The 25,299-nt window shown below is 44.0% G+C and overlaps 2 protein-coding genes across 2 annotated transcripts in view; both read right to left on the minus strand.

Annotated features, from left to right (window-relative positions):
- LOC103702207 overlaps positions 1-12,780 on the minus strand; it is a 22,142-nt gene extending 9,362 nt beyond the window's left edge. Inside the window, exons 1-5 of the mRNA XM_039124000.1 lie at positions 12,242-12,780; positions 11,508-11,630; positions 10,776-11,004; positions 10,453-10,543; positions 2,782-2,945 (exon numbers count right to left, since the gene is read on the minus strand). Of these exons, the coding sequence (XP_038979928.1) occupies positions 2,782-2,945; positions 10,453-10,543; positions 10,776-11,004; positions 11,508-11,630; positions 12,242-12,703 (1,069 nt within the window). The 5' untranslated portion in view covers positions 12,704-12,780. The remainder of the gene's footprint in view (positions 1-2,781; positions 2,946-10,452; positions 10,544-10,775; positions 11,005-11,507; positions 11,631-12,241) is intronic.
- Positions 12,781-21,415: 8,635 nt separating this feature from the next.
- LOC103702204 (NAC domain-containing protein 2-like) lies at positions 21,416-23,710 on the minus strand. Its single transcript, XM_008784537.4, has 3 exons — positions 23,415-23,710; positions 22,966-23,267; positions 21,416-22,334 (listed from the first exon to the last, which is right to left on the minus strand). Exons 1-3 carry the CDS (start codon positions 23,572-23,574, stop codon positions 21,777-21,779), a joined length of 1,020 nt encoding a protein of 339 aa, XP_008782759.1. The 5' UTR covers positions 23,575-23,710; the 3' UTR covers positions 21,416-21,776.
- Positions 23,711-25,299: the final 1,589 nt, after the last annotated feature.

A 25,299-nucleotide genomic window follows, 5' to 3' on the forward strand; every position in this document is an offset into this window, starting at 1 on the left:
ATCTATGGTCCCTGGATGGTGGCGTCACGGCAGAGACTCCATGGGGAGACTCTGCCGCCGCGGCCGGGGAAGATGAGCGAGCCGCACTCGGGGCTCGGGTCGTCTTCGACTCGGCCGCCGCCCCCGGTGGCTCGCCCAGCCACGCCGGTGTCCCCGGCGGACACTGACGGCTGGCAAAAGCCAGCGAAGGTGGCATGCCGCCGGTCTCCACTCACCGTTGGGGGGATGGGCACCCGGAGCTCCCCTTCGGCCCCCTCCAAGCTGACTCGGCCGATGATCTCCTGGCCGAGTCGGGGGACCCGGGGCTGAGTCCGCGTCTCAGCGAAGGCCCGAGTCGGGCCGATCCGGCGCCCAGCCGGGCGGTTGCGGCCCGAGCCCAAACCCAAAAGCGACCGAGGCCGCTGGCGGGCCTTGGCCCATCTGGGAAATCTCGGCAGGGGGCCCAACTGGCCCTCACTTTCGTGGGCCGGGGCCAACAGCATGGGCCAGCCCAGCGCACCCGGGCCCATAGGGCCGGGCGCCGGGGCCGGGGCCGTGGGCCGGTGGGGGCGGCCCAGGACGGGGCCCGTGAGCTCGGCGCGGCTGACACCGTCGGCGCGCCGCTGTGGCGCCGCGCGCCATTGGCGCGCCCAGACCCAGGGACGCACCGGGGGCTGAGACCGCGCCCGGTGCTGTGGTCGCGAGGGCCCAGGTTCCGCTGGGCCCGCGCGAGGTTGCGCGTGGCCAGCAGGCCCGCGCGGTCTGCTGTGGAACCGCGGGCGGTGGGCCTTCCGGCCCAGCCCGCGGTTGTCTCCTTGGGCCATGCTGTAGCTGGCCCAAAGGCCCAGCCAGCTTCGGGCCCGGGGGGTTGTGCCGTACTCGCGGTGCAGGGCCTGGGCGACGAATCTGCTGGGCCATTTCGGTATAGCCCTCCCTCTCGAGGAGAGCACGGTGGCCATGCCCTCCTGAGTGAGGTACAGCCATGGGATGTGCAGGGTGGTACTGGCCCGGATGGAGTCTTCCGGTTTGGCCCTCTGCCCCTGGTCGCGGGTGAGCAGGGGGAAGCTTCCTCTAGTGGGAGTGGGGCCAGGGATCACCTCAGGCCTTTTCCGGAGGGGTGTCAGGCCGCGCCACCGAAACCAGGAGAGGGCACGGACCACACGACTGTTGTGCAGCGTATTAGGGCGGCAGTCATGCAGACCACATCTGACGAGCAGCGGGTGGGCCCAGGTACCGTACTTGAGGCTGGCTCCACGTACCAGGGGGAGGATGGGTCTGAGGCCGACTACGTGGACTGTGATCCATGAGGGTCCTAGTTTGGAATTGTAGGGGGGCAGCCAAGCCGTCCTTCATGTCTTCCTTCAAACGGTTAGTGCAAGTTCACTGCCCAGAGATCTGCGTCCTTAGTGAGACCCGGCTATCTGGTGAGGGGCTTGCACGTCTGAGACGACGTCTGGGAAGGGACTGGGAGACATATGCAGTCGAGTCCCAGGGGTTGTCGGGAGGTATCCTGCTCCTGTGGAGGCGTGGGGTGGCGACCTTTGATGTCTTCCACAACTGCTCCCAACAGGTAGTTATGGTTGTATCGGCACCTGATGCTCCTCCGTGAGTTTTGTGTGGGGTGTATGCGAGCAAGGATTACAGGATCAGGAGAGTCCTCTGGCAGGAGATTACCAGTCTCACTGCCCAGGGTGTCCCGACAGTTGTAGTTGGTGACTTCAATTGCATCCTGAGTTCGGGTGACAAGAGGGGAGGGGCAGCCTTCACGGATAGAGTGGACAGGAGGGAGTTCCGCGATTTTGTGTCACGTACGGGCCTGGTGGACTTAGGTTTCTCAGGACCTCAGTTTACTTGGTGCAATAATCAGCTCGGCAGTGCTAGGGTTTGGGAGCGTCTGGACAGGGCCTTTGCGTCCCCAGACTGGTTTCTTCTTTTTCCTACCTGCAGGGTTAGTCACTTACCTCGGATCGCCTCGGACCACTGCCCCCTACTGATTTCCACATCATTGGGACCTAGGCATTACAGCCCCTTCCGCTTTGAGAAGGTTTGGCTATCGTACCCCCAGTCCTGGGATATTGTACGTGACGCATGGCGCCTCCTGGTGCGTGGAGATGCTATGCACCGGGTGTCGCGCAAACTAGAGTTGGCCAAGAGGCGTCTCCGGTGATGGAACCGCGAGGTTGTGGGCAATATCTTCCGGAGAGTAGAGGGGGTTGAGACCGCGATCACCGAGTTGCAGTCGAAAGAAGATTTGGAAGGTACGCTTTCGACGAACGATATGGGTGACCTTCGGGGGCTCCTAGCGACTCACCACTCTCTTCTACGATAGCACGAGATCTTCTGGCGACAGAAATCTCGAGTCCAGTGGGTGCGTGAGGGTGACCGCAATACTAGTTTCTTCCACCGGACTACGATTATTCGGAGGCAGCGGAGCACGATCCACTCGCTGCGAGATAGGTCTGGACATCGGGTGGAAGGGGAGCCCTCCATTCGTCAGATCTTGTTGGATTTCTTCCGCACCAGATGGACGGAGGAGGAGGAGTCCGACGACGGTAACCCCCTCCCTCCTCCGAGGGTGGATGGGAGGATCGAGGATGATGAGAACGCAGCCCTGGTCCGATCGGTGTCGGCACAGGAGGTACAGGAGGCAGTCTGGGCTTTGGCTCCAGACAAGGCTCCGGGACCAGATGGGTTTCCCCCGTTCTTTTTTCGACGATATTGGGGCATTATTCAGACAGCGGTGGTAGAGGCCATTCAGTGCTTCTTCTCCCAGGCGGTGATGCCGGGGGATTGGAAGACTACCTTCATCACGCTCATTCCGAAGCGTCAGGAGGCGGCGGAGCCCTGCCACTTCAGACCCATTAGTTTGTGTACAACCTTGTATAAGGTAGTGGCCAGAATTATGGTTCGGAGGATGAAGCCCCTTCTGCCTGGCATCATCAGTCAGGAGCAGGGGGCGTTTATAGCTGGCAGAAACATTTTCCATAATGTTCTGCTGGCCCAGGAGATGATGTGGGACCTTCAGCGAGCATCAAAGCGACATAGCCTGATGGCTATTAAACTGGATATGGAGAGAGCTTATGACAAGATCAGATGGAGATTTCTTCAGCAGGGATTGGAGGCGTACGGATTCCATAGGCAGTGGATCGGTTGGGTCCTGGGGTGTGTCAGGGGGCCAAAGTTTTCGATTTTGGTCAATGGCACACCTTCTCCTTTCTTTGAGTCTACCATGGGGCTGCGTCAGGGATGCCCTTTATCTCCTTATTTGTTTATTCTTTGTGCTGACATTTTGTCTCGTGATTTCAGAGGGTGTGTGCCCGTAGGGAGCTGGAGGCCTATGTTCCCGCCTCGGGGGCTAGTCCTCTTTCCCACTTACTTTTCGCTGACGATTGTCTTCTTTTGGCCAGGGCGCGGGTTTCTGATGCACGGGTCCTTCGTAGGGTGGTAGCAGATTACTGCATGGCATCGGGCCAGAGAGTTAACTTCCAAAAGTCAGCTGTCCGCTTCAGTCCGAGTACGGAGAGCAGGGTCAGACAGGAGATTCGTGGGATTCTGCAGATTCCTGAGCAGGAGGAGACATTGACCTACCTGGGAGTTCCCATCACAGGCCGCAGATTACGAGTGGCAGAGTGCTCCAGCCTGGTGCAGCGGGTAGAGAGCAGGTTGGAGGGATGGAGAGCAGTTTTCCTATCTATGATGGGGAGACTGACTTTGATCAGATCAGTGTTGGGGTCCATGCCAGTTTATCTCATGGCCAACACTGTGGTTCCGAAGACGACCTTACTGAGGATCGAGCGACTGTTGCGATGCTTCCTGTGGGGGTCACATGGCGGAGGCCGCGGGGTGCATCTGGTAGCCTGGGAGCACGTTTGCCGGCCCTACCAGTGAGGGCGGTCTCGGGGTGCAGTCCCTGCTGGAGCGTCGCGAGGCTTTCATTGCTCGGCATGCAACTCGGTTCCTGCTAGAGCCACACAGGCTGTGGAGTCAGGTGATGGCTGCCAGATATGGACGCGACGGCTCAGAGGTGGCATGGAGTGGGCGGCGAGTCTCCTTCATGTGGCGTGAGATTGGGAGGTATGTGCCGACGGTGTCGGCAAACACCAGGTGGATAGTCGGCGATGGGCGGAGTATTGATGTGACTGCAGACCCATGGGTGGACACTATCCCACTGAGGTGCTGGCCGACCATGATCGATGCTGCGGCTGCGGAGGGACTGCGGGTTTTTGATCTTCTGGCCCCAGGAGAGTCAGCATGGGATGATGCCAGGTTACGTCAGCTGTTCGGGGGACACCTAGCTGAGAGGATCCGGTCTCTTCCGGTGCCAGGTTGTGGGGGGCCTGATGTCAGGGTTTGGGGCACCTCATGTCGATCCAGGGTCCGACTGGGAGATCTCGCCGGTGTTATCCAGCAGGAGCATGAGCCAGGGCAGGACTACACTTGGATCTGGAGGTCAGGGCTTCACCCAAGAGCTGCACTCTTCCTATGGAAGGTGGCGTGGGACCGTCTCCCGACGAGAGCAGCGCTGAGTAGGCGAGGATGGGAGATCCCTGCGGAGTGCGGGACATGCAGTGTTGAGGAGTCGGTCGACCACGTGCTTTTCCAGTGTACGTGGGCGAGGTCGGCATGGCAGTGGGCAGGGTTCCCGCAGGAGGTCTGGCATGGGAGGCCTCAGTTTTTACAGATGATGCAGCAGTGGTTGGTCCGCCCTCGGACATGTCAGGAGGCTATTCGAGCGACCTGCACAGCACATCAGATCTGGCTGGCAAGGAACGCTCGTACCCTCGGTGAGCGTAGGGTGTCACCGAGGTTCGTGGTGGAGCTAGCGCGCGTACAGGCATTGGAGATCAGATCTTCTTCAGATGGACCTCTGATAGCTCGGGACACCTGGGGTTCTCTTTCTGCTTCGGCAGCTTCTCAGATGGTGTTCTTCACCTGGGAACCCCCACCCCCGAGTTTCCTCAAGGTCAACATTGATGGATCGGTTCTGGATGGAGGCGCGCGAGGTGGTGCGGGCTTTGTGATACGGGACCCGCACTCCAGAGTGGTGGCAGCAGGTGGCTGTCAGTTGTTCGGCACGTCGGTCCCCGGGGCAGAGTTACGAGCTGCCTGGGCGGGTCTTCGATATGCGAGGCAGGCTTTGCAGACGGGCTCGATTATTTTGGAGGGCGACTCAGCCACAGTTATCAGTTGGATTCAGAAGGGGCTGAGGGGTGAGGGCACAGACCACCCCTTGGTTTGGGACATAGGGATGATGTGTGGGGTTGAGGTGGCCATTCAGGCCAAGCATGTATTTAGAGAAGCCAATGGGGCAGCCGATTGGGTGGCTGCCTTCGCGGCTCATCATTCAGGATACACCCTTTGGGTGGGGGAGGGGGAGCTGCCACTGGCTCTCCGTGAGTTAGTATTTTTTGACTTTATTGGGTGTATTCGTACACGTATTGTATGAAAACCCGTTTTTAGCAAAAAAAAAAAGCAGGATGCTGCTTCAAATGAAAGAAACATATGGGATATAAAACAATTGAACACAAGCAAAGGAAGTTCGTCATAGAATTATTTTCAGTAGTTTTGTAGTTTTAGGTGTGAATTATTTCTGTCCCTGATTAGAGGGGAAGGATTTCTTCCCACTTTTTTTCATGAAAAATTCTCTCTCTCTCTCTCTCTCTCTCTCTCTCTCTCTCTCTCTCTCTCTCTCTCTCGGGCGCATAATTGTCACAAAACTTTTGCGAAAGTATAATGAGCACAACCATCCCCTTGTGATGGAAGGAAATCTTTGATTCATATATCCATTAAGTGAATCCAATTTGGGTTTAAGATGAGAAAGGTTAACAACAAAGCAAGGGACATGGTGATCTGTCTCAAATCACATATTAAAAGAAATAGAAATACTATTTACTTTTCAAGAGGTAACTTCTAATGTCTCTTTTTTCGATTTCAAAACTAAAATTTGGACGGCGACAATCCGGTTTGGTGCCTCTTTTGCATATTAAGTTGAAGGGAGTATTCTCTGAACATTGGGATACAGAACTATTAGAAAAGTCTCTCTATCATGTACAGTACTCCATCTTAATGGTTGTAGGCGGTTGCTGGCGGGGCCACAACCTTTACCTGGGCTTGTTTCAATTAAGAAATGGCCAAACTCAAAAATTATTTTGGCTTAACCTGTAATTAAAAGTTTAGCAAATGCAAAAACAATAATGAGAAAACTTACAGAACTTGATGCTGGTAACTTTAAGAATAACATGCAGCCATCTACATGAACTTCAAACATCTTCTAGAACATGGTTTGAGGATAGAAGGGTAATAACCGAGGACTTTAGCCATGGTGGCCCACATGTGGATGCAAATTTAAACTATGGTAATAAATTAAACATTCGGTACTCAAATTGCTAAGTTGTTGCAGTGTCTAACCCCAAGTCCTACGCAAAGTTGCTTCATGCTGGGTTTAAGGCTGATGAAACATCCTACGAATTCTGATTTCTCTCTTCTCACTTCTCATACCAACATGTATTGGTATATGAGAAAAGTGATATGAATATCTCATAGTGCCTAAGTTGCTTAACACCACTCAAGACAAATAACTAGCATAATTTTTATGCCTGATTGATATAAGATTTCAGACAATACACGAGACAAGAAGCTATAAGAGGTGTTTTGCTGTAGTCCGTTTTTTATCTTTGCTAATTCAACGTCCTTAAAATGATAGGAATAAAGTTTCCGGCCCATCCCAGCACAGGACCTTGCAATAACAACCTTTATTCATTATGTAAGTCCAATAGCCATTCGACCCCCATCTACATTCCAGCAGGTTTAGACTGCAGGCAAAAGCCCCCGAATTTGGCCATTGAATTTAAATGAGCTTTCACGAGCTGGGGCCTCAGTATATTCTATAAGCCCATTAAGGCCTTGGAACTTCTAGGAGAACTTGTTAAAGGCGATAAAAATGTTTATCAAAACAGGCGATAAAACATCAACAATCACCATATGTCAGCCTAAGCTTCAGGCCTGACTGAATTGTTGTTATCATGTGATTTCACGCATTGGTTTGTTTTAAGCAGCTTCATTGCTGTCCTACTTTATAGCTTTTGCCAACAAAATCAGAGATTGCCAATGAAGGCCTATTTGAATATTCCTGCAAGCATATCCTGCAGGCTATTGGATGATCCAGCCGGACATTTTCTGAAGTCCTGCTGAAGTCCATCCTAAATCCCAACCTGTGGGCCTGTTGAGACTGCAGGAACAAATAAAAGATCTGTGTAGATTATTTTTTCTTTTCTCGAAATTTAGATTAGAAGACGTTGGGTTGATATGAGCCATGTTTAAATGGGCGTCCTAATCTATAAATCCAGCAGGAAATTAAATTCAAATCAAGCCCTAATAGCCGCCTATATTTTTTTTATCTGTTTTGCCTTGGAAACATCTGCGCTACGTATTGCTTTTTCTTTAGTATTTTGCTGCCAATGGCCCATTGATTTCAGAGGGGCAAATGTCAAATGGTAGATTCAACGGCCAGCAAGATGATAACAACATTGGGTTTTACGGGAAAAGTATCCACCGATTGCTTTCTAAGGCGCAAAAGCTCATGCAAACATAAACAGATAGATAAATGAAATAGGATAAACGAAGAAAAGAAAAGAGAAAGGTTGGTGAGCTACATTGATGGTTCTGGTTCATCCACCTGACGCCGCCCCAACAAGAAGAGCGAGTTGATGATGTGAGGGGAGATGTCAAAAGCAGAGTCTTACCAAGAGTATCTTAATTATCCTTAAAAGTGAGGATAAATAATTTTGATAAAATATATATTATTTTGAAAATCCAGATTGTATGATCACTGCAACTTTTGGTCTCTTAAAATTCACATAGTGGAAAACTTATCCATAGATTAGCTATTAAGCCATCCAAAAACAGTAGGGCTCAAAAACAGGAACGGATATTAATACTAATATATTCATTTTCATATTTATTTTATTTGATAAATATAGGCATGGATAAAAATATTAGTCGGATGCAACACGTTTCATCTGCTTTCACCTAAAATATAAAAAAGGTCAGCACTTTAGCCTCCAGTGGTTCTTGTCTACATTTTGAAAGATGCAACACGTTTAATCAAGAATGTTCTCAGTACCGTTGGGACCAGGGGAAGAGGCATCATATAAAGATGAAACCGATGACCATTTGGGTTGTCCGAGATCGTTAATTACCAAGAAATACATAACGTCCTTTTCATTTGCGCTGCGCACTCGATATTTTATCGGCCTTGCATATGCAACTCCGTCAAATGAAAACCTAAGGTTTTGTCGAACTTACAGGACTGTACTTTCCGCAAAGTTGATAGAGGGATTTCACCTACCAACACAGTTCATTAGAACAGATTCCATGGAGTCTTTGAATTTGGAAGTTATCGCTTAGTAGATTTCCATATCAAAGTTTGATGTGATCAAGTTCCAGCATCTACCAATTTAGACATAGCTCTCTTTGATTTGAGACCGAAACCTAATTGAAACTCTACTCATCTTTTTCATTTATATTGAAATTGTTGAATTTATATAATTGGGTAGACCTTGTTTCAATCAGAAATAATTTCATCATAGGTGCATCCACAGTACAATATAGATAGATATATCCCACAGGTTATAGTTCAACAAGCACATAGATTATAAGCTGCTGTTGGTGCAACCAGTCTCTGATGAACAACTATGTAACAAATGACCAACCCCATTTTTTTCGTCATAGTAAAATCATATAAAATATAACATAAATAGACGAAGGCCGTGGAAATATATTATCTAAACATGATTACATGGTTTTGATTGTACACACTAGTCACCCACCAAAGACAGATAGTGCTTTTCAGGTAGCATCTAAACCTCACCAAACAGAAATCTATATTGTTAGCATCGACACATGAAAATAAGAGGTAACAGATATCATGATCTTCCAACATTATTTTACGTTCAATTTGGGGGAGGGGGAGGGGGAGGGGGGGATCAAGAGTGCGATTTCTCAGTGCCTAAGCACAAATTTCAGCAGCCTGCAGCAGAGGATGTTCTGCACTGCCCAAATGCCCACCTCATTCGACAAAGGCCTACCAGCTATCTACTGCAATTTTTCTGTAAATGGGTCCAGCCCACTTTGGGAAGCCCAGATAGCCCACTAGGGCTTCAGCCTTTTTTTTTGACACATGAGAAGACCAAGCGGCGGCACATAACAGAGAAAAAAGAGAGAGCCAAGGGGTGCTGTGACACAAAGGGACAGAGGGCAACCTGCAGACGAGATTTGCACGCGAACGGAGAAGAAGAAAGGAATTTGAAATAGGTTTTTTCTTTATCTTTCTTTGGTGTAGTTTTTTACATGAAGATTTAATAAATTAAATTTTTATCTAAGAATTGTATTGGATGCTGTAGAAAGTTGTAATATTCATTATTAGGATCTCATTACATCTTTAGGTTTATCAAGTGATGGTTTAGATAAGACCATGGTTGCTCTTAAGAAGGTGGTATAGAAATGTTCTCAATTTATTGAAAATTTAAATTTTAAGTAAAAATTTGAGTATTGTAAATTCTATATTTATTATAGTGGATTGATCGAATTTGCTCCGTAATTTTTTCCCTCTACACTGAAAAATTTTTTCACATATATTTGGTATATTCTTCTTTTGCTCTCCAGGTGTTTGATATATTGCCTATGTAAATATTGTTTCTAATTGATTTAGAAATTTGGCTTAATTTACTTTGCAATATTTCTATTTTCCACCCAAAATAATAATAATAATAATAATAAACTCATAATCTTAGGTTCTCCAAAAAAGACCATGCGCATAAGTTTAAATCCGAGTTCACTAGAATAAGGAGAATGGCCAACTCTCTCGTACAGCTATGTGACCCCTCATTTGATATGTTATCATGAACTAGGAAAACGCAATCAAGCCAATCGAAAAAGAAGGTCATATTCCTCGTAGTAATGAATTAGGAATATGATAAATAATTATACACAAAAGATGTGAATCACATGGGAACATTGATGACAAGCGGCCCCATCATGGAAGCAAAGCGGCCACAACATGATGTCCCTCCATTTATTATTATTATTATTTTCATTTGGTCTTTGGTCAGAATTTCATATTTGCATATAATCCATAACAATCTTAATTTTATAATTAAAAGACCAGGGGCACCTATCCGAAATCCAGAACTTCGGCTTCCAGTGTGAAGCCTTGATATCACATAACACAGACAAAAATATATCTTTAGCAGATCAACAAACACAGGAAATAAGAGAAGAGGTGTTACATATTATATAGCATACCATAGTCCAGCAAACACAGCGCAAAAGGGAAAGACATCATATGACACAAGGCACATCAAGCATAAAGTTACAGCAACTAGCAAAAGCCAACACCTCCGGCACACAAACCTCCACTCTGCACCTCATAGGCACAACTTATTCTGCAAAGTAGGACTGATGGTAAAAGCTCACCATAGGTGGACATGAACATCCACTGATGGCATCTCCATCACACTTTCTCCTGCATTCACAAGATAGAAAAGTATAAGTTTCAGAAAGGTCGCTGCAGTGAAACAGCAAGAAGCAAGTGCTCTTCCATCATGAACATAAAGGAAAAGTCTCTAATGCTATTAGAGGAACTAGTCCCCTCTTGCTTTAGCAATGGAAGCTTGAGTTGAGAGCGACCAAAGAATGATAAATTAGCGCCCCATATTGTGAAAGTCAAGGGGAATTTAGCATCTTGCATTTCTTCATTTCAGAGTCTATCAAGAGGGTAAGGCATTTTGAAGACTCACAATAGGGAACAATCTTCCACCTCTGATTCTTTCCCTTCAGCCACTCCCACAGCACAACAGTGGTTCCATCATGCACCCCTCCATGGTCCTCATCACCATGAAAAGCATCAAAGTTCAAGCCAATGTTGTTTACCATCCTTATGCATCGGAAGCCCTCACCGGTGTCCCCGCTTTCGGTCCACAGAACCGACTCATCAAGATAATCTGGATTGTACCGAATCAGCCGAACCTGCAAGAAATATTAAGCAGGAGAGAGAGAGAGAGCAAAATAAGAAGCATGACGAATAACTCCATGACAACAGCAATTGATTGACATTTGAAATGTCACAGAAGGCACAACAGAAGAAGCTGTAAATATGGTTTAATTAAACAGCAAGACAAGAATAACAAATGTAGCTTGCATCTATTATAATTGAAGAAATTGGATCATCCATCCTCGAAGAGTCGTTCCTATATGCTTCGCATGATTCTTCAACTTCAACACAGAGAATGTGAATTTGTGATTCATAAACATTTAAACATCGAGATGCAATGCACATCCATACCAGATTTATCTACAATATAAGCTATCGTTTTAACCCTAAGAATCTGATAGTAATGATCAAAATAAGAAGAAGATCAACTGACAGTGGAAATGTATAATAGAATACAGGATATAGAAAATCAGTTTCAGTCTTCCAGAAGAAACCCAAGGCAATGCCTAGAACTGCATCTGGATTGTGCTGCACTTACTTGATGGGTTGCTCCAATGGAGTGCTTTATAGCTTCGCCAGTAACTTTATTAACAAGAGCAAAGCTTGGGAAACCCTCCTCATCCTTCACCTTGGTGGCATACCTCATGTCTTTGATCCAGTGCTAAAATCCACAATCCATGGGAATAAAAGATCAGAGCGAGAAGCATTAGAAGCCGATGGATAAGAATTGCGATCTCAATAGGCAATCAAAAACTGGTGAGCAAGAAAAATAGAATTTTGCACAGCCTGCAAAAGAGATAGTCGGCAACTTGGCAAAGATCAATATGGAAATTAAACTTGATGAACCAGAAAACACAGAGGAAAACAAAAACCCTAGAATTGAACTTTGAACGCTGGATCAAATTCTCAAAAGAAAGTAGGGGAAATGAACACAAGAACAAGGACAAAAACCAAAATTACAGAGAAAAAATAACATATTTCGAAAAATTACCGGGGGTAAAAATCTCAGTAAGAATAACCAGGAAACGCAGAACCCCGTCTGTTGGGGGAAAACGATTTTTTTATTTGCTAGAAAAGATAAAGATCCAATGTTTAACAAATCTAATTTGATAGAAAAGATAAAAAAAAAATCCATTTTTTATTGCTAGGAAAGATAAAATTCCAATTTTTATTTGTTAGGAAAGTTAAAATTCTTTTTTTTTTAACCAAGATTCAGAAATCTACAGAGAAAAGAAACAGATGAAAATCAAAGAGTGCGTGTCGAATCCATGCCTGATAGTCGTCACGCGGATTGGCCGGGGCAAGGACCACCTGCCCATCGCGGATCGAGAGGGAGTAATTTTCCTCCGCCTTGGTAAAGATCCTCACCGTGGCCTGCCGCGGCGCCGGCGCGGCCCCACCGCCCCAGCTCTCGTGGCCCACGTGGTGGACGCCGGAGGAGTAGGGAGGGCGATTTTGGAGGCCGGAATAGCCTCCCTCTCCGTAGCCGGCACCAGGGTAGCCGTGGCCCACCTCGTGGGACACGTGGTGGGTCGGCGGGGGAGGGTAGGCGGGGCGGCCGTAGCCCTCGCCGCCCGGGCGATCGTAGTAAGGGGGCGGGGGGGGCGGCGCGTCGAAGGGGCGCTGGCCAGGAGGAGGATAGCGCTGGCCAGGAGGAGGATAGCGCTGTCCCTCCTCCTCGTCGTCGCGGCGGCCGTGGTGGTGGTGGTGGTGGTGACCGAAGGGGAACTCCATGGTCGATGAGTGCAAGGTGTCTCGGTTCACTCGCCAAGCACTATATAGTGTGGGTGTTTACTCCCTACACCGACCCCCACCGTGAAAAATAAATAAATAAATATAGCGTCGCAGAGACGCGGTTTTCGTCGCTGAGCGCTGTGACCGCGAAGGAGGCCGGATAGGCACCAGCGGGTGTAGAGAATGCAAACTTGACAGGTGGACGTTACATATGGACAGTGCGCTCGCGGCAGCTTGCGGTCTGAATTACTTCTATATTTCAGCTTGCGAACTGAAATCTACTTTTAATAGGTAGATTGTTGGGCGTTGGGTGGGTCGCCCACTGAATTACTTCTGCTCTTCTTTTTTTTGAGTTTTTTACACTAATATCCTTCCAAAATTCAAGTTTATGTCCCTCTACAAATTTATATTTATTTTTATATTCCCTAAAACACTATTTTTTACAAATATGTTAACACTATTAATAAAAATTATATTTATTTTAATTAAAAATAAAATAAAATTTTAAAATTATTTTTTTATTTTTCTTCATAATCAACATGTAAATATTTTTTTCACATATCTACCTATTAAAAATATTTTAGGTATTTCTATTCGAAACCATTAATCTTTTATTTTAATGGCAGAGGATGTAGGCAGGCATACAAAAATAAAAATAAAATAATAAAATAATAAAACAAATATTTTATCTAAATATAAATATGAATATTAATTTTAAAAAAATATTTATATGAAATTTAATATTAAAATAAATATATATATATATATATATATATATATATATATATATATATATATATATATATATATATATATATATATATATATATGACAATGCTAGGCCCGACATATTACCAAAAAGGACGATGGCCTTATGGCATAAGAAGACCGGTCCAATTCTTGAGGGTCGTTGGGACTCCAAGCCTCTACGTTTTTCTTTAGAGTTGATTCGAGGTCCCGGCACTGGGGGTTGGGTTATTGACTGACTTCGGTGACTCCGTCTTTGCTGAACCGCTCATTATTTTTTTTCCTAATTTGTTGAAATATGGGCACGATGATGCCATGTCTTTCGTACTCTCTCACCGTCCCCGATGCCTTTACACGTTGCACAATGCACGGTGCAAGTCAGAGGGACCCACGAGACTGCAACGCACCGGTCAAGTAATTTTTAAGTTGTACTTCAGAGTTAAGAAAAAACGATGCCTTTGTTTTCCATTAGACAGTAGAATACCGTCGGTTTCACGGCATCAGAGCAAAATCCCTGCAGTTGGATGGTGAGGTGGCCCTTGTCGTTTTCTCCGCGGTGGTGGCAGGTACTGATCCATTTATCTTGGCAAAATTCGTGGTTATTTAGGACATGAAAGCAGGATGCTGCTTCAAATGAGGGAAACATATGGGATAGAAAACAATTGAACACAAGCAAAGAAAGTTCGTCGTAGAATTATGTCCAGTAGTTTCGTGTAGTTTTAGGTGTGAATTCTTTCTTCCCTCCTTTTTTTTTTTTTTCTTGAAAAAATTTTCTCTCTCTTTTTTAGGAGCATAATTGATACAAAACTCTTGCAAAAGTGTGATGAGCACAATCCCCTTGTGATGGAAGGAAATCTTTGATTCATATACCCATTAAGTGAATCCAATTTGGGTTTAAGATGAGAAAGCTTAACAACAAAGCAAGGGACATGATGATCTGTCCCAAATCACATATTAAAAGAAATAGAAATAGTGTTTACTTTTCAAGACGTAACTTCTAATGCCTCTTTTTTCGATTTCAAAACTAAACTTTAAGTCGGGGAGATCATCTTTTGGATATTAAGTCGAAGGGAGTATCTCTCTGAACATTGGGATACAGAACTATTAGAAAAGTCTCTCTATCCTGGACAGTACTCCATCTTAATGGTTGTAGGTGGTTGCTGGCGGGGCCCCAAACTTGACCTGAGCTTGTTTCAATTAAGAAATGGCCGAACTCAAAAATTATTTTGGCTTAACCTGTAGTCTAGTTTGAAAGCTTAGGAAATGCAAAAACAACAATGAGAAAACTTACCTTGTGACCCAATGATAAGTAAATTTAATTGAAAATTAGCCACGCAGCCATGACTGAATATCTGCTGTCAAACTCTACTTTGAGCTTGACCTGAGCTCAAATGCACCTTTGTAAGCAATTAAATGAACATGGGCATATCCCTCTTGTTTGCTATTATAGTCAGTAGTACCTTGTGAACTTGATGCTGGTAACTTTGCAGAGGTATATCCTACATTCACCAGGCTCCTTTCTACGGTAAATCTGTTTCATGCACATACAAACAAAATTGTTGAGATCTTAAGAAACTAAAAAGTTGATATATTCACGCTAAAAAGTTTATACAAACCAAAAGTTGGTAAATGTTTCACACAATATCATAACTGATGGCTGCAACTGGTACAGCATCTATACGAAAATACTTTGTTTTTGATTTTGGTGAAAGAGGTAGCTAAATCTTTGATCACAAGTATGGTGTCCTTTGGTGAGGGTGGAATCTGGAGCAGGTTTTTCCCGGGCCGTACGTAAAACATGACAAGTTCCTGGCAAAAAGTAACCTGAAAAAGCCTCAAGTTGTACGACTTTCAGAGAAAAAATTATTATGTCTCGGAAAACAGAGTGGTACGAATTTAAGAGAAAAATTGCAAAAGGTTTGTCAGATTATGCCCATGAAGTTTATCTTCGGAATTTCCGATGAGTTACGAGAGAAAAATTGCTAGGCGTACAGAAAACATCCCAACCATCAATTAATTAAGCAAAAAATCTGAATTGCTAGGCTTTTCAGGTATATTATGGCGTTCGAACAGCCCGGTCGCATGGTGATAATTTAAGCAATGGAGCCCCAGGAATTTATGAAACATTTAAAAAATTTGAATAAAAAAATAGAAAGAAGCACATAGAAGAAGAAAAAAAAAAAAAGGCTAGAACTCAGCCCTCCATAGAAGCATATAGAAGCACTGGGACCACGTGCTCGACGTGGCAATCAGTGATCGATAGAATTGTACGTCCAACTTATATGGTACCATCCATTTTCATTCCTAATCGAAATAAAAATAAAATTAAAATAAAAATATGGTTTGAATACTAAACAAGAATTAGGATTAGGCCTTTTTTGGAATCGAAATGAAAACGGAACCCTTTCCAACCAAACAGCTAAAATGGTGATTGTCCATTTTCATTTTCATTTTAGAGTCCAACTTTTCCGAACTAAGAAAATATACTCTTTATGTATTCAACAAATCCCCGATTGTCATATTGGACCACTGATTTCATCAAAAAAAATTTATTTTTATGAAAACAGGCTTGCTTTTCATGTTCCATAAATTTCCTTATAATCAAACATATCCTAACAGGAACGTTCCACGGAATTTATGTTCCTCGAATGATAATAGAGAAAGCATAGCTTCCTTAGGCTTGCTTCTGGATGGAGATTGGGCCGTAGACTTTGCCTGCACGCATGGGTCCCAAATCCGAACTCGATCTCCAATCTCATAGGACATAGTTCCTGCATCATTGACCCAACCAGGTTGGTTTTGGAAAGACAAACTTGATCCAAGAAGATGCATTTCAATAGTTCAGGTCTGCTGCCTGGACCTAACCGTATCAGAGACCCAAAAAGATGAAGACCCACCAAGTGGTGGACTGGATTCGAGTCAAGCTGGACTAGTCCCACTCCAATCAATCACTTGGTTTTGGAAGCCCAAATAAGTGGAGGGACAGAAAAAATGTAATTTAGAATCAGCACAAGTAAATGATAAACAAAGGGATGCAATAGTAAAAGCTTGGATTGACAAGCACGGTAGTATAGGTTCAAGTCCTAGGGGAAGAAATACCAATGGTCAAATCTGCCCCAATCTACCGCTCTACGACCTGTATTGCTAGGACCATTTCTAGGTATTAGCCTTATTAAACTCAGGTCGGGCCTTAGCGCAACGATCTCCGCACGCATGATAAGATTATGTACATCTGATCACCTTCTCCGGATCTCAAAGCGATGGTTCGATCCATGGGAAAGACAATGTTCTTCATTTTCTTATATTTTTTATTGTTTATTTTTTCATGTGTTTTCTCTGATGCTGAATGTCCTGAAATGTGAACTACAGGGAAGCCAGTGCAGCGCAGGCTAAGGCAAATTTTTTATCGAAGGAAGTAACAAAACAAGGCTAAGAATTTGAGTGTGTTCATAAAGTCGCAATATAGTCAAAAAAAGTTAATGATCACCTGAGGCTTTAAATCATAATTCATCTGCAACTGATAGATAAATTAACATCAAAATAGTAGTTCTTATGAGATCAGAGCTTTGAGGCTGATATTGATGTAGCCAAAACAAGAACTCATATTATCTAACAATAGCATGAAATTTTTTTCTTCTTTTTCCTTTTAGCAGGCTGACTGAAAGCCACTGTTCTGTCCTTAGGTTCTCTACAATACTGAAACCAAGATGATTCTTTTGTTCAATTGGCAAGCAGACCGCGACCAAGCTAAGCTTACCACTCTGGTTACATGCTTATCTGAATGCCTAATGATATCTCATGCGACACCAATGGCATCTAACAAAATGGATAATAGGATGTCCCAAGATAGTCTTCCTTAAGATATATCGAATTATCAATAAAATAATGTATTTTAAAATTCTTGTAATAACTCACTTAAGTTATGAGTTGGGGGCATGATGAGCGTGTCGAATAGAAATACAAGGTATGTGGGAAGATAACGTAAACTATGTGCGAATGACCATGTCATCTGGTGGGGCACTCTTCATCCATGCTTCCTTAGCTGAAACATTATTTGTTTAATTCCAAGTTGATTATAATGATTTGTTCTACCATTAGCTACATGCTAGTAGCTTTGACATCATTCCTAGCTTCCTGGTTGCTTCCAAATCTATGCTTAGAAACCATGGAAAGCCTCTTTCACTTCCTCGTCAAGCATTAATTAATTAAGGAGGTTGCAGCTGCAAGAGGGTAAGACAAAGCAATCTAGACTATTGCTTCCTATACCGGAACAACCCTAGAGTCCAAAATGAATGCACTCAAAGATGCGAGGAACAACATTAATTTATTATTCATCTGATCCACATCCAGATTGGCTTGCACGTTCCACAAAAACAGGTATGCCGGCCATTTTCCTCGGCCATTTTCATGCAAACTCTTGATTAATATCTAGCCTGCGGTAGGTTTGTAAATCTTTAAATTTTTTGAATAAAATATAATGATCGGGCCTTCACGGCTTGATAATCATGTCCTAGATTTAGAGTCTCCACCTCTTGTATTCACCTATCAAGTGAAGGTCTACATTCGTCCCTATCCCATTTGTCCTCGTAAATAGAATGCTAGAGGAAAATGGAGCTCGGGAAAATATTTGTGCAGACTATCAAAGGAAATCACTTTGAATCCAAGAATTGCATCATAAGGTTTGAATTCTGAAATCATATGATTGAGCTTTGCTCGGGATAATAAACATATCAATACGAATATAATCCGAATTCCTATGACATGTTGCATTTGCATGACATATAACATGGCTCATGCATTGGATCCCTGTAAGTGGGTTTGCCCAACTAGAGTGTCTGATACATTGTCCAATGCATGCAATATATGGTCTTTAGGTCTGCTTTGCTTTTGGAAGATTCCACGTCGGTTAGACTCATTTCAGAGGCTGGACATATGAGGCGGATGTCTCCAAATCCTGCAGACACGTTTTAGGTGAAAAATAAAACCGGAGAGGAGTCTGAGCAGCGCGTATGCGCGCGTGCGGGCCTCGGAACCGGACAACATCTGGCAGAAGAGCCCATATTCCTCTCTCATGTGGCCTCCAGTGGGCACTGGGTGCCTCACGTGCCCCGTGCAGGCGGGAACGTGATATTTGGTATCAGAGCCGAGGACGGCTCTAGTCCGAGAGTGGATGAATGAAAGATCTCACATCGGCTAGACTCGTTTCAGAACCTGGGCATATAAGACGGATGTCTCCAAATCCTGCAGACATATTTTAGGTAGAAAATAAAATCGGAAAGAAGTTTGAGCGGTGCATGTGCACGCGTGCGGCACCAGAACCGAATATATTTAGCAGAGGAGCTCCGTGTTCCCCCCTCATGTGGCCTCTACGTGGACACTGGATGCCTCACGTGCCCGTGCAAGCGGGGGCATGACAGCTTTTAAGTTTGTCGACTCAAACTATAAAACAGTCATGCATAAATAAAATCTTCATTTCCTTAATTAGGAACCAAATTAGAACATGATAGCATTCATCATCAAATATCCTATTTCTTTTTTTACTATTTTTTGAATGGAATTGAAGAAATGTCCTATTTCTCTTTCTTGTTTGAATGGAATTATCCTATCTCATCAAATATTATATTTCAAAATACATATCTTATCAGAAATTGAAGAATCTTCTTTCTGCTCCGACGAAGGTACCAAAAATCTAGCATAACCTTTTAAGAAATTCGAACCATCGTGCATTGTAAGGCTTTGATTCTATCAATGATGGCGATCACCTGATACAGATTGCTTTCAACAGAAGCTTAAATTACTCATGATAATCTGCTTCAAATCTTTGATATGTTTGTTACGCTTCTGATAAACTTAATAATAGAATTTAATAATAGTTATGCTTCTCAATGTTCCACCAGAAGTTGTAAATTTGACATTGTCTTAACTGCAGAAGCAGAATAATAAAATTCCATGATAAGAATGAACATTTAACATGGGAAGTTGCATGCTTGAAAAGAAAACAATACTATTGCATCTTTTAGAAGCAGGATCCCTGGGGGAGGTTATTTGGATGTGTCACAATTAAAACAAGCAGAAACAACAAGATGGTGAAGAACTGTGGTATTAAATGATAAGAGAATCGATTGTTGGACAGTATTAGTGTCAATGTGAGTGAAGAAGCAGTTAGCTAGGCAGTTCATAATATGGTATGGTAAGAAGTGCCTAAGATCGTTGGAAAGGGAGAAGTGGTTAATTTGGTAGGTCTCGGTGTGATTTTGATCTGATATGAGAGGGTGTGATCATTGCTATATCACCTGAGAAAGAAATCAAAAGTTCTTGTATTCAGTTTATTTTACTTCATAACCAGGCTTAATAGTGGAAGTTGGCTTCAGAAAACATTAGAATTATATAATATGCATGTATTAGATAGGAATCAGATCATGCCAAGTTTTGGCACGCGAGGAATTTTCCAAATAAATATCTAATGTATATGTAGTGATAATGGATTTGAAGTCTTAAAGCGAGTAGATAAATAAACATTTAGCCTAATGTCATTTGTCATTATGTTTTTTTAGCAGTAATTACTAATGCTCAACAAAGTTGCTTAGAATAAATCGTGCTACCAGTTGTTAAGATCTCATCAAAGCCATTCCATGGTGCACAAGAAGGTTTCGTTTCCGTCCACCTTAAGTAGTAATTATAATAACAAATTCTCTAAGTTGCAATACATAAATACAAGATTATTGCTTCTAATCTGGATTCCACTGCTGAGGTCAACAAGTAAACCATCAAGAAAAGCATTACTTTAATCCTAATTGAATCCATACAAATATTACAACAGTTAATCATGCACAATCTCACCTATTATCGTATATACGATTTTGGATATCACAACTGCCACATATTGTATGCACAATCTTGGTATATGAGTTCAGATCCAAAAATCATTGAATTTGATTGTCATATTCAAATTTAGTATTAGTACTAAATCATAAAATTTTGCTACTATATTATGCTATATCTGATTCCTAGTATCTTTTCCATAATAATAGAATTTTATTGTTATATTCTACTATATTTGTTCCCTCGAGTCAAGAGGTTTCACTTATTTTTATTGTATCAAAGCATTTTTTTTTTGATCAATCAACTTCTTTTTCTTGTTCTCCTCTCGGTGTTTATTTTTTTTGTCCCTCTATTCTTCATTTAATAATCACTGCCTCTTCTACTGTTATTTCCAATCTTAATGCTAATATAACATTACTGCTCTTTCTCCATCACTCGGATAACCCAGGCACGATTCTGGTCTCTTAAGTTCTCACTGGTGATAATTATCCTCTACATAAACGTGTCAAAGGTGGAAGCACCATAATCTATCCATACAGAAAATGAAATCCATACACTAAAAGGAGAAAAGACATAAAGCAGAGCAAAGGTCCAGCCCCTGCCAAGGTTGTGGCTGTAGCGCTCATATTGAAAGCAAAGAGCCCGCAAGCCTTATCGATCTGTCCCGCCTCCCCTTTTTTGGAGCAAGATAGTGGAAGTACAAGCCCTTAAATCTTCAATTCTTACGGTGCATTGAATCTAACTGGTGGTTTCAGCCTGAACGGACAATGAAGTCATCCTTTGTTAAATTAGTTTATGCCCCTTCTTCTAATCAACATATTGTTCTGCTGCTCTTCTTTTGCAAACCGACAAGTTTGCACATTGACGATTTGGAGTCACCCTCTCTCTCTCTCTCTGTCAGCACGCGCGCGCGCGCGTGCCCGTTTGCCTGTGTGCATGTGTTCAGGGATATGAACCTATCCCTATCTTTCAGTATTCCGGCAAAAGTTAAAGCTCCATCATCAGCTTATCCTGGACAAGAATCTTGCCACACCTCCATTCTAGCTACCATTATTGTACCATGTACCACATCAAAACATATCAACTTGTAAAAGACAAACAAAAAAGAAAAATATCTCCCACGCCATTGGCTGCTGTGAGGTGTGTGATCGGGACATGAACATCGTCTGACTTTATTATAAAAAAAAGAAGAAGAAATCATGCATCCATTTCAAACCACATGATCTCGACAAGACCAGTCCTCTAATTGACCCAGTAGATTCTCCTAAATAATTTTGTGATCTTACCGGGGTCCATCTAACACCAGGCTCTCTTTGAGGCATCCCCTTTGACACCACTCCACCCTTCCTGTTGGATCTCTGACCATACCCTCTCGAGACAAGGCAAAGTTTCTAAACAAAAAGACGGCCTATCTCATGACTAACAAAACGATCTTTTATGCTCTTTCCTTTTCCTTCTGACTTGATATCCGTGATTTATGCAAGTATAATTAATGTGACTGAGTTCAGTGCAACCCCAGGTGAGAATTGAGTAATATTTGCTGACCGAAGAATGGCTGGTTTAGCAAGTTGCACTGAGGGCCGTCAAACTGGTTGGAGAAGTTTGGGCAAATGAATGAATCATTGCGGTTCTTTGATGGGTTTAACACCCCATTGTTCTCCTCTGAGTAAATGTCCGACATTCTCTGGCGCTTTGAAGAGTTTTCAGCATTTGGAGCCGAGGGTTCTGCTTGGGGGAGCTGCTGAGCTAAGTTGTACTTGCCACTGCTATCAATGAAGAGTTGGTTTGAACTTGGCGGACCCATAATGTAAGCGTGGTCTGATGATCCTGCCATTTCAGGCTGGTTATCAAATAGATGTGAGAGTGAGGAGTAGTCCTCAAGCAGTTCACATAAAGAGGAAGACTTATGCAGCCTTGGAGGGTTTTGTTGTGGGATGCTCGTTAAGTTTGAGTGGTAGTTGTCTTCGATGCCCGAGTCTTCTTGCTCTCGATCCATTGGTGGTGGAACCGACGGGAGATGGTTGCTCTTCTTGTAGATTCGACAAAGGACCCAGTCATCCAACTGTAAATGGAGAGAAGCAGAAGTGTATATCAATTGATATGATTAAAGTTTGCCCATATAAACCAAAAGGGTTGCACTAATTGTTCTGAGCATGCATCTATATGAAGTTAAAGATAATTAACAATAAATAATACTATTATTATAACAAGGACCCTTTCAACTTAAGCAGTCTCAGTCCTAGTGGTAGGTGGGCTGATCAATTAATGAAACTTATCTGTAATACACTGACTCGTATTTTAGTCAATAACTGATGCGAACCATCACTTGAAGTCCTTCTCATCAAACCCAAATTGAAAAAAAAAACAATGGTTGAGTTCATATCTACATGTTAGCCTATTCATTCAATAGCACAGCGGGTTAGAAAGCACTGGACGTCAGAACATTTCCAATCTAGTTAATCAAGTGAAGGGTGTTTTTGTGCCATCCACATCTGGAAGGACATCCACGCCTCATTTTCTTTAACCTGCAAGGGCTGTTTTGTCAACAACAATCCCAAAGGCGAAGGCTCGTATGGTTTAGACTTTATGCAAAGAAAGAAAATATCTTGGAAGTACGACAGCAGCAAGGAAAGAACAGGAGAAAAAAGAAGGGTTCTCAAAGGAGGAGGAGTGGGATGAGATCACTTCCTCACCCTCATGGAAGAGTCTCTAAACTTCATGGGCTTGTAGTTGTTGCTGTTCTGAGCTTCAAAAAGGCGATACTCATGCATGATCCAGTTGGTCTTCAATCCCTTAGGTGGCCTACCCATGTAGAACACCAAGGCCTTCTTAACGCCAATATTCTCATTCCCTTTGCTCGTACGGATCGGCTTATCAGTTCCAGTTGCCTTCCAGTACCCAGATGCCGCTGCCCGGTTTGGGCGTATCCCGTTCGGGTACTTGCGGTCCCTCGGGCTAAAGAAGTACCACTCTCGATCCCCAAACATCGCCTTAGCTGAAACAGATATATTAAGAATCATTAACTACCAAACCATGCACGCAATCATACAATCATGAATGAAATAAAAAATAAAAAAAGCGATAAGCTAGTGTGCAACACATGATGCACTTTGGCGGCAACGCTGCTGCTAAGCCAACTAACCAGGAAGGTCCCATGGATCAAACTTGTAGATATCGACCTCGGCGATGATCGAAACAGGGCACGGCACCGACGCTGCTCGATTCCTCAGGTAGTGAAGGATGAGCTCTTCGTCGGTCGGATGGAACCGAAAGCCGGGAGGAAGCGACCTGGGGTTGGACATGGCTTCAGAGGCAATGAAGGGGTTGGTTGGTCCCCTTCTTCTATCTCCGTCTCTGCGGGAAGGATAAAAAAGATATAAAGAGGAAGGTGTGGGAAGAGGAAGGAGGGGGGGAATGAAATTTTTGGTAGAGATGGGCGGGGGGTGCTTTAATAGTTGCAGTATTTTGTCGTTTAGTGTGGCGCTAACACGTGGGGTTTCTGGTTATCGCTGCAATCCCACGTATCAGAGGGGACGAGCGAGAGCCGAGAGGTAGAGGGGAAGATGACCACCCTCTGATGACGTCATCTGCCAGGTGTTAGGGACACTTGTCGACCGGATGTTGGTTGCCGATCTGGACAAGTTGATGTGTTTCTGGATAATCCTGGCCGTCCACGTATTCTGGTACGCTGCACTGCGATCTAGTAGGCTGATGCTCTTTGTTTGCGACGGTTGTCTGCGATCGACTTGGTTGGTCGGACCCTGGTCTTGGATCCTTATCCGGACTATCCGGTGACCAGGATTTTTCCCGCCGACCGTCCGATCTGGACCGTCCGATCAATGGAGCTTTGTACACCGTCAGAAGTTAAGCACGACACTCCACTGGGAAAATTGGAGGCCATGGTGTGGACGGGCGCCTCTCCTGATTGGTTAGCCCCCATCAACCAATGAGCCAAAAGCGAAGGTGGACTCTTCCCCTAGAAGACAACCGAGTTAGTTGTCCAAAATAAAGACTTTTATTTATTAATTCCGCCTACTATTTTTATTCCCTCTTTTCCTCTTAATTTTCGCCGATTCAATTCATTCGAGCACGCGAGTTAGGCTGGTTGGATATTTGGGGGGATAACCGTATATGTTTCGTTAGCACAAAAATTGTATTAAGATCATGTCAAGATGACACGTGGTGATGAGCATCGATCCCACTGATCACATCGAACATAGAACATCCCCATGCACAACCCCAAATATGCCACGTCGATGTAACGATATAACATACGTGCACGTGGTAGTCGGCCATTCGCTGCATGTGATATGTTACGTAGTGGATGGTCCGGCTGACCGGTTCTAGCACAAAAGCATGCATGAAGGCCTTTTTTTTCTCGAAAGTCTCGTATTCCTGCCGGACAAAATACCCCGGTCCCATTCAATAAATGAAGCTTTTCTTTAGTCAAGTTCATCTTAGTGTTAATCCACGTGGCTAAACTTGACACGCTGAGAGCACTCGAGAAAGAAAAGTGCATCTCGTTGTTTATGGGGGTCCCGGTGCTTACTAATTATAAGGTATGGGGTGGGTTTGGAGGATAATTATCTTGAGAACTAAAAGTTGGATTAGTGCCTGTCAATGGATTGGATGCTAGAACAAGCTACTTGCGATTCTGCAATGCTATGAAAGGGGGAATGAATTGCCGAAGCGGGCAGATGAGGGTGTTATTCTCATCTCCACGTATATGCTATTTAAAGCAACTTTTGGTTGCCATCCATTGATTCGAGTCCATTTTCCGATGATAGGTGTTATCCAGCTTGGAATGGTGGAATATATCCACCTTGGACGCATTTGTGACGAGACGATCGTGCTGACATTCAGGATGACGACGGCTTCCGGGGAACGTCCTGGACCTCCCGCCAGCTTAAAAAAGTTGATGATAACGTCTCATATTTATATCGTTAGCCACATGACCACAGCTGCAAGCTTTCGGTCATCCTCCAAGCTCAAAAGAAACTGAAGGAATTGATGATAAGGATGAAGAA

This window comes from Phoenix dactylifera, chromosome 3 (assembly GCF_009389715.1).
Source record: "Phoenix dactylifera cultivar Barhee BC4 chromosome 3, palm_55x_up_171113_PBpolish2nd_filt_p, whole genome shotgun sequence".
NCBI lineage: Eukaryota > Viridiplantae > Streptophyta > Magnoliopsida > Arecales > Arecaceae > Phoenix > Phoenix dactylifera.

What these genes read in the sequence shown, in the direction of transcription:
- LOC103702204 (XM_008784537.4), bottom strand. Translation starts at nt 23,574, where the DNA reads ATGTCCAACCCCAGGTCGCTTCCTCCCGGCTTTCGGTTCCATCCGACC. An exon ending in TGATCCATGGGACCTTCCTG is followed by an intron (nt 23,268 to 23,414) that starts GTTAGTTGGCTT and finishes TATCTGTTTCAG; the next exon opens with CTAAGGCGATGTTTGGGGAT. An exon ending in TTAGAGACTCTTCCATGAGG is followed by an intron (nt 22,335 to 22,965) that starts GTGAGGAAGTGA and finishes CTCCATTTACAG; the next exon opens with TTGGATGACTGGGTCCTTTG.